The sequence below is a fragment of the Bipolaris sorokiniana genome, assembly GCF_000338995.1.
Source record: "Bipolaris sorokiniana ND90Pr unplaced genomic scaffold COCSAscaffold_9, whole genome shotgun sequence".
NCBI classification, from domain to species: Eukaryota; Fungi; Ascomycota; class Dothideomycetes; order Pleosporales; family Pleosporaceae; genus Bipolaris; species Bipolaris sorokiniana.
Window position 1 is genome coordinate 385,555 of NW_006911903.1, and position 16,092 is coordinate 401,646.

Sequence of the window (16,092 nt, forward strand, 5' to 3'; positions counted from 1 at the left end):
GATCGTCTGATTGGCTGCCGACAGAATCCGGGTGAGGGTCCGAGCACCCGGATTCTGCAAAACCGCCGCAACTTCACTAGTGTAGCTCTTCGAGCTACGTCCTGTCTTCTACTCTATACTACCTGTAGTGAGAGCCTGTTGATTAGCTGTAGCAATAGAACCTGTACACGCGCCTGTCCTCTCTGCCCGTGAGCCCGTACCGTGACAAGTAATCGCTAGTATGGAACACCGTATTCACGCGTAAGCTACTTAAAATTAGGCTTTAGGATATCTTTAATAGACTCTAAGATCTCTGCAATGCGATTATTAAGAAAGATTTGTGATTAGGCCATTGTGTGGGCTAGAAGAGTTGATTGAAGCAACAGCGTTGTGAAAAAATATCGTATGGAAGGTAATATCGTTTAGAGCGTCGGCACTCGCCTGCGGCGAGTGTCAGCGCAGCTGACGTAGCTTGTTACTAAGCTACGCCTTGGCACGGATATTTCAGTTCCGCGGGAGGATTGTAGTAAGCAGCGCCCCACAATTTACTGCAATAGCTAGCCGCACGGAATACGGATCTGGACAACTTCCGACAATGACGACGACAATCATCCCTCGCGGCAGCTATTGATGCGGATCAGTGCAACTAAAACAACCCTGCTCTTGATATTGTCTCTTCTAAACATGGAACTTCGGTTAGGGCATAATGCAGGGATACAGCCCAAGGTGGTACGTGGTTAAACATATATAATTGGATAGCATATTCCGCATTCCTTGAACATTCCCTGTAAGTGGAGAAGATCTATCAACCAACCTGCTTGTTTATCTACGAAATTTCCAAGGTCTATTCTGCGTATGTGCTTCAACTCGCCGCACAGTCGAATAGAGAGAGAAGAAGGAATAAGAAAATGAAGGCTGCTAGATACTACGGCATCAAAGATGTGCGTATTGAGGAGATTAGTATTCCAAAGCGCCCATCGGATCATTTACTCTTACGGGTTGCTTGGTGCGGTATATGTGGGACTGATTTGACGAATTATCACACTTGTAAGACAGTGTCCCGCTACATTGCACGGTTTTAACAGATTAGGTCCATTGGCTACACCGGCTCCAGGGAAACAGGACCCTATAACTGGGGATACTCTCCCTGTGACTTTGGGTCATGAGCTCTGTGGTCGTGTAGTTGAGGTACCTGAAAACTGCCCCTTGGAAGTTGGACAAGCTGTCATGGTTGATCCCCGCCTCTATTGCTCAGAGTGTTCCATGTGTAAACAAGGAGACACGAATCTTTGCTACAAGCTGGGCTTTGTTGGCTTAAGCGGAGGCGGTGGGGGTGGTTTCTCGGAATTCGTCGCTGTCGACCCTACGCGATGCTACCCCATTGCTGACTCAAGCCTGGACACGGCATGTCTGATCGAGCCTCTAGCAGTTGCAAGACACGCCCTCCGACAATCCGGGTTTTCTGAATTTCGAGACAAGACTTCACTTATCCTTGGCGCTGGACCAATAGGACTTGCAGTCATCCACAATCTCAAAGCAGTCGGAACGGGACCTGTGTTTGTATCAGAGCCATCTTCGTTGAGACTGGAGTATGCACGAGATATTGGCGTCACTGGAATAAACCCTCAAGAATCAAATCTTGTAGATACGATTGAGCAGCTCACCAATGGTAATGGCGTTGATGTTGTATTTGACTGTGCAGGTTTCATCCCTGCTATGGCACCAGCAATGTCATCTTTGCGCAAAAAAGGGAAATACGTCCTTGTGGCAGTTCCAACAAAGCCAGTATGTTGAAATGTATTCTGGAATATATCTCTATGACTAATGTGGTGTAACACCAGATTACATTACCACCAACAGAGTGGTATGCTCGAGAAATAACAGTCGTTGCCTCGGTCGCTTATAACGATGTTGATTTTCAAGAGGTTGTCAAGGATTTCAACGAAGGTATACAACTTCGTTTTCTGATTTGGCGAAAACACTAGCTCACAAGATATAGGCAAGTTTAAGGGTGTGGAGAGGATGGTCAGTAGGCGTATTCACCTGGACCAGTTCGTTGATCAAGGGCTGGAAGCGCTGATAACATCGAAAGACACTTTGCTAAAAGTTCTTGTTGAACCGAAATAAATTGCTTTGACGACCATCGCTTAGAATAGAAAGATTTTGTAAGCTTCTTGAGTCTGCGTCGACCTAAATTGAATGGAGTGAAAGTACAGAAGGGAATCAAAAGTAACTCCAAGTAAGAAAAATATGTGTTTTATACAAACGATGCACAAGTATTGATAAAAGTATTGATAATACATCTTTCTAGAACGTCGAGGTTGATTCATGTTACGAGTATATACTGGGCTAAGTGTTTCCAAATCAGGATTCGATAGCCTCGCTCTGGACTTGAGAATCGCGGTAGAGCTTTCGAATAGTCCTATATCTATTCTCCTTCGCCATTTTGGTGATGGGATGGCCAGGTGCAAGGAAGTCAAATCCGTGTGGTAAACCTGGGTAGACATGCAGTTCCGTCTCGATACCAGCATTCACAAACCTTGTAGCATATTCCAGGTCCTCGAGCATATACAGATCAAGCTGTCCGACATCCAGGTAAAGGGGAGGTAAACCCTCAACATTTTCCGCACGAGCGGGTGCTGCGAACATTGGCACTCCAGATCGCCCAGGTTCGTGCCCTAGATATGCTGTCCAACCCGTGACGTTGTCGACTTCATTCCAAATACACACAGGTCCGATGCCCTTGGATGAATTTCGGTCATCCAACATAGGGTAGATTAAGATTTGCTTTGCCAGCGGCGGAGACAATCCTCGATCTCGCGCTAACAGCGCTACTGCGGCTGCAAGATTCCCACCGGCACTTTCACCCATGACGGCAATAGAGGCAGTGTCGAGGCCAAAGTCGGCTGCCTTTGACAAAACCCATCTCAAGCCGGACCAGCAATCCTCGAGAGGTGTCGGATATGGGTGTTCTGGCGCAAGCCGGTAATCAACAGAGAACACCTGTACCCCAGTGGCGAGGACACATTCAGAGATCATGGGAATGGAATTAGCAGCACTCGATGAGATGAGGCCACCTCCATGGATGTGAAAGATTACCGGCGCAGGAGATGCTTGATCAATAGTGACCTCTTTCTTGTAGTGGTATATCAAGAGCTCATAACCATCTGACGCTGGAATGGTATGCTTTTCCAACACCAAACCTTTAGCAGTCGGTCCAATTGGTAAACCAGAAAACCATTTCCTACGACTCTCGATGTCGTGTAATGCTGGCTTTTGGGCCCCCACCATGGCGCTTATCACTGGAGCCGCGGCGGCAACAAAGTCGATATCCGTGTTCAGCCCCATGTTTGGTTTAGTTTTTGTATTCGATTTGTTAATATCTGCCAAGAGGGGTGGATTAAAAGAATGAAGATGTATGATTCGAAAGTCTATTTGACAAAGGCGCATCTAACTCATCACAGAAGATAAGTACCAAAGGAGTTGCACCAATCTTAAATAACCCCTTACAGCAAGTTTGCCGACCGAGTCATTCTCAACCCAAGTATTAACAGGTGCCGGAATATCCGAGATCAGCATGTTCTGGAGGAAGAAGGGAAGCAAAGCCACAATGGATGCAGGGTACGCATTTGTCATAGTCGGCAATCGCGTAAGCGGACAGTGGGGCTGTCTTTCAGATCCGTTCTATCAAATTGAAAACAGTCTAACCTCCGTGCCACCCGATCAACTAGCCTCAGATAAGGCAAGAAAGAAAAAAGAGACTCATCAGAATCTCGGTGCAACCGCTTTACTTGCAATCAACTCGACACAGCTGTGATGAAAAAGGACTAGGAACAGAGCGAAGGGGTTTAATGCGTAAGCAGCTAGGGGGCGGAGCGTTCCAAGTGTTAGGGCCTGGTATACCACAGTATATTCAATGAGGGGTAAGTACAACTCGGTGAGCGGATAGTGTACAATCCGGAGTAAAATGTGTAGATACCGTGCTACATGTCTCAAGTTTTGTACTATAGAGACGCTAAAATGATAACTAGGTCCTTCTTCGGATGACCTACATCAATTCTGCCATGTAGCACAGTGGAAGGACAGACAAAAAAGGCCCGATGAGTAGTATACGGTGAATACGGCATATACGGCATATACGGCATATACGGCATATACGGCATATACGGCATATACGGCATATACGGCGTACAGGGCATATACGGCGAACACCGTGAATACGCGCACTGCGGGGAATACAATACGGCTCGGGAACCATCCACACTCCGAGGTAGTCCAAGCGTCACAGTAGTTGTGCGTACCGCTTAGGCTATACTGCTGTGATTTCTGAGTATATGTAATGAACTTTTTATATTGTATTGGATGGCAGCACATCTTCCTTCTTCTAACCTCATATTGGAAACTACCAGTCCACAAAAATGTCTTCATCGTGTTTGAATGGCACAAGCACTGAAATCAGGGCCGACATAATTATCGTCGGGGCTGGATTCAGTGGATGTTACGCACTCCATAAACTACGACTGATGGGATACACGGTGAAAATTCTCGAGGCTTCTACAGGCTTCGGCGGGGTCTGGAGAATCAATCACTACCCAGGAGCGAGGGTTGACACAGAAACACCAGTGTATCAATTGCGCCTGCCAGAAGTCTGGCAAGACTTCAACTTCTCGGAGCGCTATCCTGACCATGTTGAGCTGCGAAAATACTTTGACCACCTGGACAAGGTGCTTGACCTTCGGAAAGATACCTATTTCAACACTAGAGTCGAGGAAGTTAAATACGACCTGGGAAAAAAAACGTGGAGCTTTAGGGCCAACGGATTAAATGCTACATCCACTTACGCAGTCTTTGCAGTGGGAGCATCTTGTGACCCATACATTCCGGACTGGCCGGGAAGGTCCAATTTCAAAGGCCAGTTGATCCATCCGGCCTCTTGGCCCGAAGACTTTGACCCGCAAGGCAAGAAGATTGGTGTTATTGGGCAAGGAGCATCTGGACTGCAGATTGTACAGGAACTGGCTAAGGAGGGCTGCGAACTTTCAGTCTTCATCCGTACCCCTTCGACGTGTTTTCCTATGAATCAGAAGGCTATATCTATTGATGAATCGGATCATATGAAAAGTTATTACGACGCGATTCTTGGCTTCGCAAAACACAATACGGAAGCTGGATATCCTTTCAACTTGAACCAAAGCGATTGGACAAATGCGACTGAGGAAGAGCGACAACGCGTTTATGAATGGCTTTGGCATCGAGGCGGGTTTGTCTTCCTATGTTCCAATTATCCCGAAATCAGTCTGAACAAGGCCGCAAACGCCAGTGCATACAAATTTTGGGCCCAAAAGGTAAGGGAAAGAATCAGGGATCCTGTCAAAAGAGAGATTCTGGCCCCTAAAAAACAGCAATACTGGCTCGGCACGAAGAGACCCAGTCTAGAGCAAGACTACTACGAATCCGTAGACAGATCCAATGTCACCTTGATTGACCTTAAGGAGACACCTATTCGAGAGTTCACCGCCGAGGGCATTGTTACAGGAAACGAACATACTAGTAAGCTTACGGAATTGGATATTGTAGTTGTAGCAACGGGCTACGACAACCTTACGGGTAGCCTTTTCAAAATGAACATCCATAGCAAAGACGGCGTCAAACTTCAAGACAAATGGAAAAATGGAATCAGCACGCATCTAGGCATGACGGTGCCCGGGTTCCCAAACGCATTCTTCCTGTATGCACCACAGGCACCGAGTTCGCTTGCTAATGGACCACCCTTTATCGAGTTGCAGGTGGACTGGGTGACACAACTTCTTGAAAAGCTTCGCAACGAGAACATCGAGTCGATTGAAGCGTCTGAGAAGGCTGGGGAGATTTGGAAGGAACTTGTCTGGAGCCATTACGGAACGACACTATCCACTGAGACTGATTCATGGTGGGTAGGGGCAAATATTCCGGGTAAGAAGCGTGAGCCATTAGTTTGGTTCGGAGGTATTCAATCATGGTGGGGTGAATGCAAAAACGCGCTTCAAGGATTAGAGAATTCAGGATTTATACTAAGGAAAAGCGACAGAAAACGTACTGAGCACGACCGAAAGTTATAGAGTCTTTTGCCTACGCTTATTCTAGCTAAAGAGACTTAAATACTTTAGAGATATGATTAACAAAATTAAATAACTAAGCCTTCCGTGTTCTAAAATATCGTTCTCGAAAAATCATTAAAGAGAGATAAGAGTAAAATCTAAATGTAGATAACTAGAATAAAACTAACATAGAAATGTAAGAGGATTTAAGGATGTAAGTTTTATAAATACAGTGGGGTGACCAAAAAAAAGAAACTCCAAAAAGTTGTGATTTTTAAACATCCATTGCTTAATGGGTATTAGCGCTAAACTAATACAAAATATATCGTTGAATAGGATATTTCTTAGCGTTTAAGATGGCGGTCTAGTAATACTACTTAGTTAGCACTAGGAAGGCTATATGTCCTCTTAAACCTAGAGTAAAAAAATCTTCTAACTTTAGCTCTAAATTTCGCGCTGTAAATTTTAACTTTTTTAATATTAACGTACGGGATCAGTAAGCTAGAAAGATTAGTAAGCTGAACGCTCTACTTAACCTAACGCAACGCTCTACACAACTACTATAATGCCGCGATAATAACGTTCTATATAGACTACTTATAAAGGTAGAATAAGTCTTACTATAGTATCTTATTATAATAATTTAAAGTAGTCTATTTATACTCTTATAAAGGCGTATAATATACTAAAGTTAATACTATATACACGCCTCTATAGTATCTAGCTATAATTAGAGATAGTCTTTATTAACTGTAAGCTATTATCTATTAAAGAGTAGTCTCTTATATAGTAGATCTTAGACCTTAACTAACGCGGTTGTCTACCCTATATTATTAACGTGCGACGAATAGCAGACGCTCTACTTACTACGCGTAGCTAAGATCTACCTCTATAGCTTATTAGTAAGAAGTAGATATTACGCTTTATCTAGAGCTAGCTAAAGCTTTAGACGAAGTAGACTAGAAGATTTTATAGTTAGCGCGCCTTCTATAAGAATCTAGTTATAATTATAGCCTAGTTTAAGCTAGTAGAAGAAATACGCTAAATATACGGCGTTCTAGACTAAGATATCTATAACTTTAATAAGACTAGATTTATAATAAGCGTTACTAGCACGTCTAAGATAGTTATAAGCTCTAATAGAGTCGGCTAAGTAGTTATTATATAGCTAGGTAATCGCTAGTAAGTTATAGTAATTAAGTACGTTAACGCGTCTAGCTAGTATCTACTACTATTCGTAATCCTATCTAATAAGATCTACTAGAGCAGCTAGTATAATAGACTTCTACTAAACTAAGTTATTAGTATCTTAAATAACGGCTAGACAACTAATTAGCTTAGAGTTGAGTAGATAAAGTACTTTAACTAGTATACAGCGACTTATATAGCTAAAGTCTATTAGCTTCTTATCTTAGATAGCTATAGTAGCTACGCTACGCTAGAGTTTAACTAGTACTACGCTAAGAATAAGTTTATTACTCTCTATATACCGCCTTATACGTCGCATTTTCTCTAGCTACTTAATATAAAGTGCTTCTTACTGCTTAAGCGGGCGTATAGATGTAAAATTAAGAAGCTTACCTATTAAGGCGTCTACTATATTAATAAGATAGACTTTCTTATAGTCTATTAATAGATCTAGTTAATAGTATTTACGTAGTAGAATATCTAGGTAGGCTTTTAAGTAATAGACCTTATCCCTTCTTATCTAGATCGCGTTCTATCGTCGCTTATAGTTATCTATATACTATCTCTACTATCTCTACTATAGATAATAACGCCGTAACGTAGCTAAAAATACTATATATAGTAGCGCAGCTATAGTAGTAGGTAAAGCTTCTTTAAGACTAGCTCTGTTAGAAATTATAAAGCCTAATAAGCTAGCTTCTCCGCTAAGTTATTAAAGGCTGTTAGATTATAGTATAATTAGTAATAATACTTACTAAGAAGAATAAGAAGCTATATATAACTAACTAGCGCTAATAACGAAGGTAAGACTAGTAGCGTTAATATATCGCTTCTAGTAGGGTACTCTAGGTCTAATAGGCTTAGTAGATTATTATAGAGGTAGAAATAGTAGTTATTAGGAGTAACTAGAACTAGACTAGTAAGCGACGCTAGCGCGCGCTGCTAACGTGCACAAAGTGCTACGTTTAAGAATATACTTAGACTTTATATAGAGCTAAATAAAGAATAATATCTTTTATTTCTATCTAATATAATTACGTTATTATAGAGTAATTGCGCGGAGCGTCGCGTTAGATTAGATAGGGCGTTTAGCTTACTAATCTTTCTAGCTTACTAATCTCGCACGTTAACGTTAAGGATTAGTTACTGGCTAGGATTAGTTACTAGCCACCTCTACTAAACTTTACATAACTCTTTCTACAACTACTATAATACCGCGATAATAACGTTCTATATAGACTGCTTGTGAAGGTAGGCTTAGTCTTACTCTAGATTTAATGTAGAAAAAACGTATTTCTATACCTACTCGTACTACTACGTTATATACTATCTCTTATACAACACTCTAGCGCCGCCTCTAAGGTGCTCTATCTAAAGCAGCCGTTAACGCCTAGAAATGAAAGTTGTCTTCTATTAAGGAGTAGTTGCTTATTTAGTAGATCTTAGACCTTAACTAACGTAGTTTTCTACCTTATATTATTAACGTACGACGAATAGTAGACGCTCTACTTACTACGCGCGGCTAAGATCTACCTCTATAGCCTATTAGTAAGAAATAGGTGTTACGCTTTATCTAGAACTAGCTAGAGCTTTAGATAAAGTATAATATAAAGTTTAGTAGCTAGCGCGCTCTCTCTAAGAATTCTATTATAATCGCAGCTTAGTTTAAGCTAGTAAAAGAGACGCGCTAGACGTATAGCGTCTTAGACTAGAATATCTATAACTTTAATAAGACTAGATTTATAATAGGCATTACTAGTACATTAAAGATAGTTACTAGCGCTAATAGAGTTAGTTAGGTAGTTATCGTACAGCTAGGTAATTGCGAGTAGGTAATAGCTATTAAGTGCGTTAACGCGTCTGGCTAGTCTCTACTACTATTTATAATTCTAGCTAGTAAGATCTATTAAAGTAGCTAGTACTATAACCTTCTACTAGACTAGACTATTATAGTATTAGATAATAGCTAGACGACTAACGAGCTTAGATTTAAGTAGGTTAACTATTTTAATTAATATATAGTAGCTTATATAGCTAAGTTATACTATTTTCTTATTCTAGACGGCTATAGTAGCTATATAACGCTAGAGTTTAATTAGTACTACACTAAGAATAAGATTATTACTCTTTATATACCGCCGTATACGTCGTATCTTCTCTAGCCACTTAATATAAGCTACTTCTCGCCGCTTAAGCGCGCGTATAGATATAAGATTAAAGAGCTTACCTACTAAGACGTGTACTATATTAATAAGATAGACTTCTTTATAGTCTATACGCGGATCCGGCTAGTAGTATTTATATAGTAGAATATCTAAGTAGGCTTTTAGGCGATAGAACTTATCTCTTCTTATCTAGATTATATTCTATTATCGCTTATAGTAGCTAGAATACTATCTTTACTATAGATAACTATAAGTAATAACTAAGTAGCGTAGTTAGTAGAGTAGATAGAGACGCTATATATAGTAGAGCAGCTTTAGCAGAAGATATACTATCTCTAAAAGTAACTACCTAGGTAGTTAGAGAGCCTAATAAGCGTTGCGATACGCTAGCTTACTAAATGCGCCTAGCTTATAATATAGTTAGCTATAATACTTACTAAGAAGAATAGAAAGCTACGTTAAGGTAGCGAGCGTTAGTAATAAAAGAGAGACTAGAGGCGGTAATATATTACTTCTAGTAGAGTACTCTAGATATAGTAGGCTTAGTAGCTTACTATAGAGGTAGAAAGAATAGTTATAGAGGCTAGCTAGAGCTAGAGTAGTAAGCAACGTTAGCGCGCGCCGCTAACGTGCTCGAAGTGTTACGTCCAAAGACATACTCAGAGTTAATATAGAACTAGATAGAGTAGCTCTAGCTCAAATCGTATTTTATTATCTAATATTATTATAAAGCTATCGCGCGTTATATCGCTTTGAGTTTAGTAGAGGTAGCTAGTAACTAATTCTAGCCAGTAACTAATCCTTAACGTTAGTCTATATATATTAGTAATATACTTACTAAGTAATTATATAAGTATCTTAGTTATTATATTTTATACGTTTAATATATAGAAATTAATAAATGTTATTTTTAGGTACTACTTATATAAGCTCTGTATTAGTTAGCTATTAGTAATATTAGAGTATATATTAATATCTTTTCTCTCTTAGAAACTTAGAACTATATTTTTCTCTTATATACGCTGTTGTGGGCGAAGAGGCCTTCGAATAAGTTTATATTAGCCTATAGTATAGAAGAAGAAAGATAAGAAGAGTTAAGCTATTATATAATACCTCTCTTTTCATACCTTACTTCTCTACTCTTCATATAAGTAAGTTCTAACTAAGCAGTATAATATAGGCACGTGCTGTGGGCACGTAATATAATTACGTACTTTTACTCTATAGGCGTAGCCTATTATAATACCCTCTCTCTATACTATATACAGCTACTTAGCAGTCCGCGTATTTACTTATAGTTTAAATTGTTATATTATTATCTAGCTATAACGTACGTTTACTAATAAACTCGTAGTAAGTAAAGTAAAAACAACTTTCTGTATAATATAAGTATTGTAATGGGCTAAACGCCCTTTACCTCTTATACTCGTCTACGACCTCGTCTACTCCACCTACCCGGCCTAATTATTGCTCTAGCAACTAGTATTATATATAGATAGCTACGTAGCTAAGAGCTTAGCTCTCTATCGAATATAATCTTATTACCTTAGCCTATCTAATTATGCTCTAGAGCTTAAGAACCTAATAGAGTTACGCTCTATTATATTTTGTATTTGATTACTAGCTAGCTAAAAGGAGATTAGATAAGCGTTTAGCTTTTACTAAAGAAAAATTTCTACTACCTACTAGAACTATATCTAGCCCTAGCTAAAACTAGAACGCTCTTCTACTACTCGTATAGTAGCTCTAGTAAGAGCTCTAGAACTAGCGATTAGAGATTACCTCTTTACGCGATAGCGTCGCCTAGCTCTAGCTCTAGCTCTAGTTCTAGCTTTAGTCCCGCTAGCACCTAAACGACGCTTAGACGCGAGTCTAAGCGCGCCTGCTAGACTCGCCTAAGTTTAATAGTAAGCCGTACACGCTGCGTATATAGTTACTATCTATTAGAGCTAAACTCTAATCTAATTAGCTTATAGGAGCTAATACCTTTAACTACGTATAGGATTGTCTTAAGTAGCCTTAATAGGCGTCTATCCTCTATCTCTGCGAATAGTCTAAAGAGCTTTTAGATTAGAACCTAGAATAGATTTTCTTATTCTTCTAGTGTCTTTGCTATAATCTACGTAAGTAGTAAGAGGTAATCTAGCGTTTCTTCTAGATCCGCTAGAAGGACGATAAGTCGCTAATCGTCTACCTTACGCGATTTAAGCGGCTATCGTTTAAAGCGAAAGCTTTCTTTTAGCTAGATATCTCCTGCGTTATAACGCTATACCGCAGTCTCTAATAGTTACTTAGGTAGAAGCTTAAAGAGTTAAATAACTCTCTCTTTAGCCTTATGTATAATTAATACATAGAGACTATATAGAGCGCTAAGAGACGCTTAAAGCGTTTCCCTTCTAGCCAGCCTAGCCAGCCTAGCTAGCCTAGCTAGCCTAACCGAAACTGGTTCAGCTAACGGATAGATATTAACTTAATCTAAGTTAACGCTACTAGACCTACCTTTACGCCCTCTAGATCCCGATTCTTCTCTATCTTATTTAGCTTCTTAGTAGATTACTGAGAGTATTACCTTCTTAACGACCTCTATCTCTGCTGCGGATTAGCTAGTTACTAGATAGAGTCCTGCTCTAAATCTCGTTTATCTAGACTAGCTAGCCTAGCCTAGCTAGGAACTAAGACTACCGTATAAAGCGCTACGATGGATACCCTCTTCAGATCGAAGAAAGAGGGGGTTATTTCTTAAGGAGGGGGGTATTATAATAGGCTGAACGCCCTTTACCTCTTATACTCGTCTACGACCTCGTCTACTCTACCTACCTAGCCCGATTATTACTCTAGCAACTAGTATTATATATAGATAGCTACGTAGCTAAGAGCTTAGCTCTCTATCAAATACAATCTTGTTATCTTAGCCTGTCTAATTATGCTCTAGTGCTTAAGAACCTAACGGGGTTACGCCCCATTACAAGTATTAGTACCTCCGTGTTAGTTAGTACTTATTTCTTATTCGTAATCCGCTCTCTCTTCTAACTTAGATTTCTTACTCTTCTTTTCTTTTCTTTTCTTCTTCTTCGTATAATACCTCTAAAAGCGTAGCCTAGAGAACGTAGATAGTAGACTATAGGTAGTGTAAACGCTCTGTAGTTCTACTCTAATAGTGCTTTTAATAATACTATTACGGCCGTAGTAGCTTAGATCTTTACTACTATAGATTGTGCTCTTACTCGTACGACTTTTAGTACGATTTAGCTAGCTATTAATATTACTAGTATAATTAATATTAATAAGTATTGTATCTAGTATATCTTTAACGTAGCTATTACTAATAAGCTTTGTTATATTTTCGCTACCGCTTCTATAAGTCTCTTTCTTCTCTTTCTATATAGCTTATAGGTTAATTAGGTTTAGAAGAATATTTAGCGTATTTTTAACTTCTTTTATTACTTCTATAGTAACAGCTCTTATAATACTATGTTTAGTACTAGTTTACGTAATTACTTATTTATTATAGCTCATATGATAATTACTACTTACTAGATCTTTACTAGTTATCTATTATATTTTAAGGCTTTCGTCGTCTATACTTATAGTAACCTTAACGCGTAGTTCTATATAAATAACTACGCTACTATTTTTAAGAGCGAGAAGAAGTTTACGGCGTTTACGGGCTATATATTAATTCTAAGTAAGTAAAGAGAAGCTTATTTTAACTATATCTAGTAGAATTATAGCGCTTATTATAACGTTCTATATAGTTCTAGAGATTATATAATAGCTTTCTCTAAGCGCGTATTTAGTAGTTTAGACAGTAGTAGCTCACGTAAGCGACTAGCTCTAAGGGAACCTTCTAACTTACTACTTTTTAAGTAGCTATAGCTTCTTATACTAGTTCTTTTTAAGCTAGCTATTAGGTTATTATATAGGCTAGGTATAAGTTAGCTAATATTAGAGGGCTAAAGTGTCCGTAAGGTAAGTAGTAGGCTCCTATATAGGTATTTAATAGCCTACTTAATAAATAAGGTATTTTATTCTCTTTTATTATCTTCTCTTATTCGTAATATCTTATATAGTTTACTTAAAGTACTCTTCTTTATTCTTATCTTATATAATAATAGCTGCTAGATTAGAGTTATTTATCTACTAGAATAGTAGAGAGTCGTTAGTAGCTAGGCGGATTTTATCTACGTAGTATATCTTAGTTTTTTAAAGTACGGCTAGTTCTATCTAGTAGGGGTCTTGTACGCGTAATACCTGGAATTTTTTATTTTTCTAATTAAGTTTCTTACTAGTTCTTATAGTTCGTACGTTACGTAGATCTAGCTATACCTAGTCTTTTATCTAGTACGTTAGAGCTAGCTTATAAGACTTATTTACCTATTATTCTTATTCTTATTAAGTGTATGTTATAGTAGATATAGCTTAGGTTAAGGTATTATTAATTATATAGACTATTTCTTTTATAGCTTTAGTTACGTTAGTAATCTACGTAATAACTTATTCTTATAAAAAGAGAGTATTATAGTAGCTATAGTAGAGAAAGAAGAGAGAGACTCTTACTAACGCGTTTGTACGTAAATTAAGTATAAGTTCTAGAAGGGAGTAAAGCTATAACTAGTTATCTTAATTATAGTTATAGAAGATTTATATAATAGCTTTAATATTACTATTTAAGCGTTTAGTTATTATATCTATTTATAAGTAGTATACTATAGAGAGGTTACGCTAAATATCTAATAGTTAGTAGATCTACTTCTAGAGAGAGCTTATAAATTAAGAGCCTCTATTAGACGTAATTAACTATAATAAACTATAGTACTAGTAGACTTCTTATATAAACGCCTAAGCTATATCTTTTATATTAATTTTATCTATAGAGATTAGTATAGCGCTCTTATCTAGCTAGTTCTTTACTACTATTAGATTAGTCTTCTCTTTAGATAGTAGTAGCTCTATAATAAAGTCTATAGTAAGATACTACTACGTATAACTAGGTATAGGTAATAGTTATAAGTATCTATATTTCTTATCTTACTAAAGTATACTTTCATAATATAACTTATAATTTTATATAAAGTAGTAGATATTATAACCTAAGTTTAGCTAGTACTATTTACGTATAATAATTTAAAAGGTTTCTTCTTATTCTAGTTATCCTAATAATAGAGAAAAGTAGGCTATCTAGATAACTCCTATATAAAGTAGTTCGTAGTTAGGTACCTATACTCTACTATACTAATAGAGTTAATCTTAATTATTAATTATATAATCGCCTAAGAAGACTATAACTCTGCTTAAGCTTAGAAGCGAGCGCTTTTTCTCTTATATAGCTAGCCTTATTTCTTAGTAGAATAAGTCTTCTTATATAGAGTGGTCCTATAATAACTAGATTAGTTCTAAGAGGTCTAGTAGTTATAAGAGTATAGGTAATACTAGGGAGGTTTCTATAGGCCGTATAGATAGTAGAAAGATTAAGTCTAGAGTATACGCTAGTACTAGTATAGTAAATTCTTTTAAGGCGTAGTAGTTATTAAAGACATTCTTAGGTATACCTTAGTCTCGTCGCGATAAGGCGTCTACTCGTACGTTATCTTTACTAGGTTAATATTAAAATCTTATATTTAAGAAGTAAGCTAGTTTAAGAGACTATTATACGTAATATTCTAAGAGTTTCTACTTTTTCGTAAAGAATTCTAAGTTCTTATAGTTAGTAATAACTTTAAACTCTTATACGCTATAGAGTTCTATATTCTATTTTTTAAGTAGATAATAACTACTAGAAGTTTCTTATTATAGATTAGATAGTTTACTTTAGATACTAGTAGTTTTTATAATAGATAAGTAACCGTACGTAAAGCTTTATTCTTATCATTCTAGAGTAGTACTACTTTAAGAGCTTATCTAGAGAAGTTGTATTCTACGATCGTATAATAGTTAGAGTTAAATATAACTAGAACTTCTTCTAAGAGAAATACTTTCTTTAGAGTAGTAAAGCTTAATTCTCACTTAGGTCTCTATTTAAACTTCTTATCCTTCTTAGTTAGGCGTATAAAAGGTTTAGTAAGCTTAGAATAGTTAGAGATAAACCTATAATAGAAGTTAGTAAAGCCTAGAAATTCTCGCAATTCTTATATAATAACTAGCGCTTTCTATTCTTAAATTACTTTTATCTTATCTAGATCTATAGATACGCTCTTCTCTACTTAGAAAATAAACCTAAGATATTTTGTACGTTACATATTAGATTTACACTTTCTTAGCTCTAGCTATAGCACTATAGCTTAAAGACGCTTTATAATATATTATATATATTTATAGTATTATTTCTATAAGCTATCTATATAGATAAGAATATTATCTAAGTAGGTAGAGGTAAAGTCGTCTAGAAAGTTCTATAGTATTTAGTTAACGTATCTTTAGAACGTACTTAGTGCGTTTATAAGTCTAAAGAGAGTTACTAGCTACTTATATAATCTAAAGCGCGTTTAGAAGATAGTTATTTATTCTTATTCTTCTATAATATAGATATAGTAGAAGGCTATTATAATATTAAGCTTTGTATACTACTTTACTTATCGAATTTAGTTTAGCGTTTCGCGGATAAGCGGAAGAGAGTAGTAGTTTTTTTAGCTTATCGCGTTTAGAGCGCGATAGTTAATATAGAATTATAGCTCTTCTCTAGATTT

General features: G+C 37.5%; 3 protein-coding genes across 3 annotated transcripts; 2 read left to right on the forward strand and 1 right to left on the reverse strand.

Moving 5' to 3' along the window:
- The first annotated feature begins 714 nt into the window (after window positions 1-714).
- On the forward strand, window positions 715-2,287 carry COCSADRAFT_144787 (uncharacterized protein). The gene is made up of 4 exons (XM_007703006.1): window positions 715-1,026; window positions 1,070-1,764; window positions 1,821-1,926; window positions 1,979-2,287. The coding sequence occupies exons 1-4, from the start codon at window positions 888-890 to the stop codon at window positions 2,104-2,106; spliced, it is 1,068 nt and encodes a 355-aa protein (XP_007701196.1). The 5' UTR covers window positions 715-887; the 3' UTR covers window positions 2,107-2,287.
- Window positions 2,288-2,292: 5 nt separating this feature from the next.
- On the reverse strand, window positions 2,293-3,423 carry COCSADRAFT_37772 (uncharacterized protein). Its single transcript, XM_007702799.1, has one exon. The coding sequence runs from the start codon at window positions 3,325-3,327 to the stop codon at window positions 2,344-2,346; it is 984 nt and encodes a 327-aa protein (XP_007700989.1). The 5' UTR covers window positions 3,328-3,423; the 3' UTR covers window positions 2,293-2,343.
- Window positions 3,424-4,397: 974 nt separating this feature from the next.
- On the forward strand, window positions 4,398-15,428 carry COCSADRAFT_161436 (uncharacterized protein; the record flags this gene model as incomplete). Its single annotated transcript, XM_007703007.1, has 2 exons — window positions 4,398-5,912; window positions 15,417-15,428. The coding sequence occupies 2 exons, from the start codon at window positions 4,398-4,400 to the stop codon at window positions 15,426-15,428; spliced, it is 1,527 nt and encodes a 508-aa protein (XP_007701197.1).
- Between the last annotated feature and the right edge of the window lie 664 nt (window positions 15,429-16,092).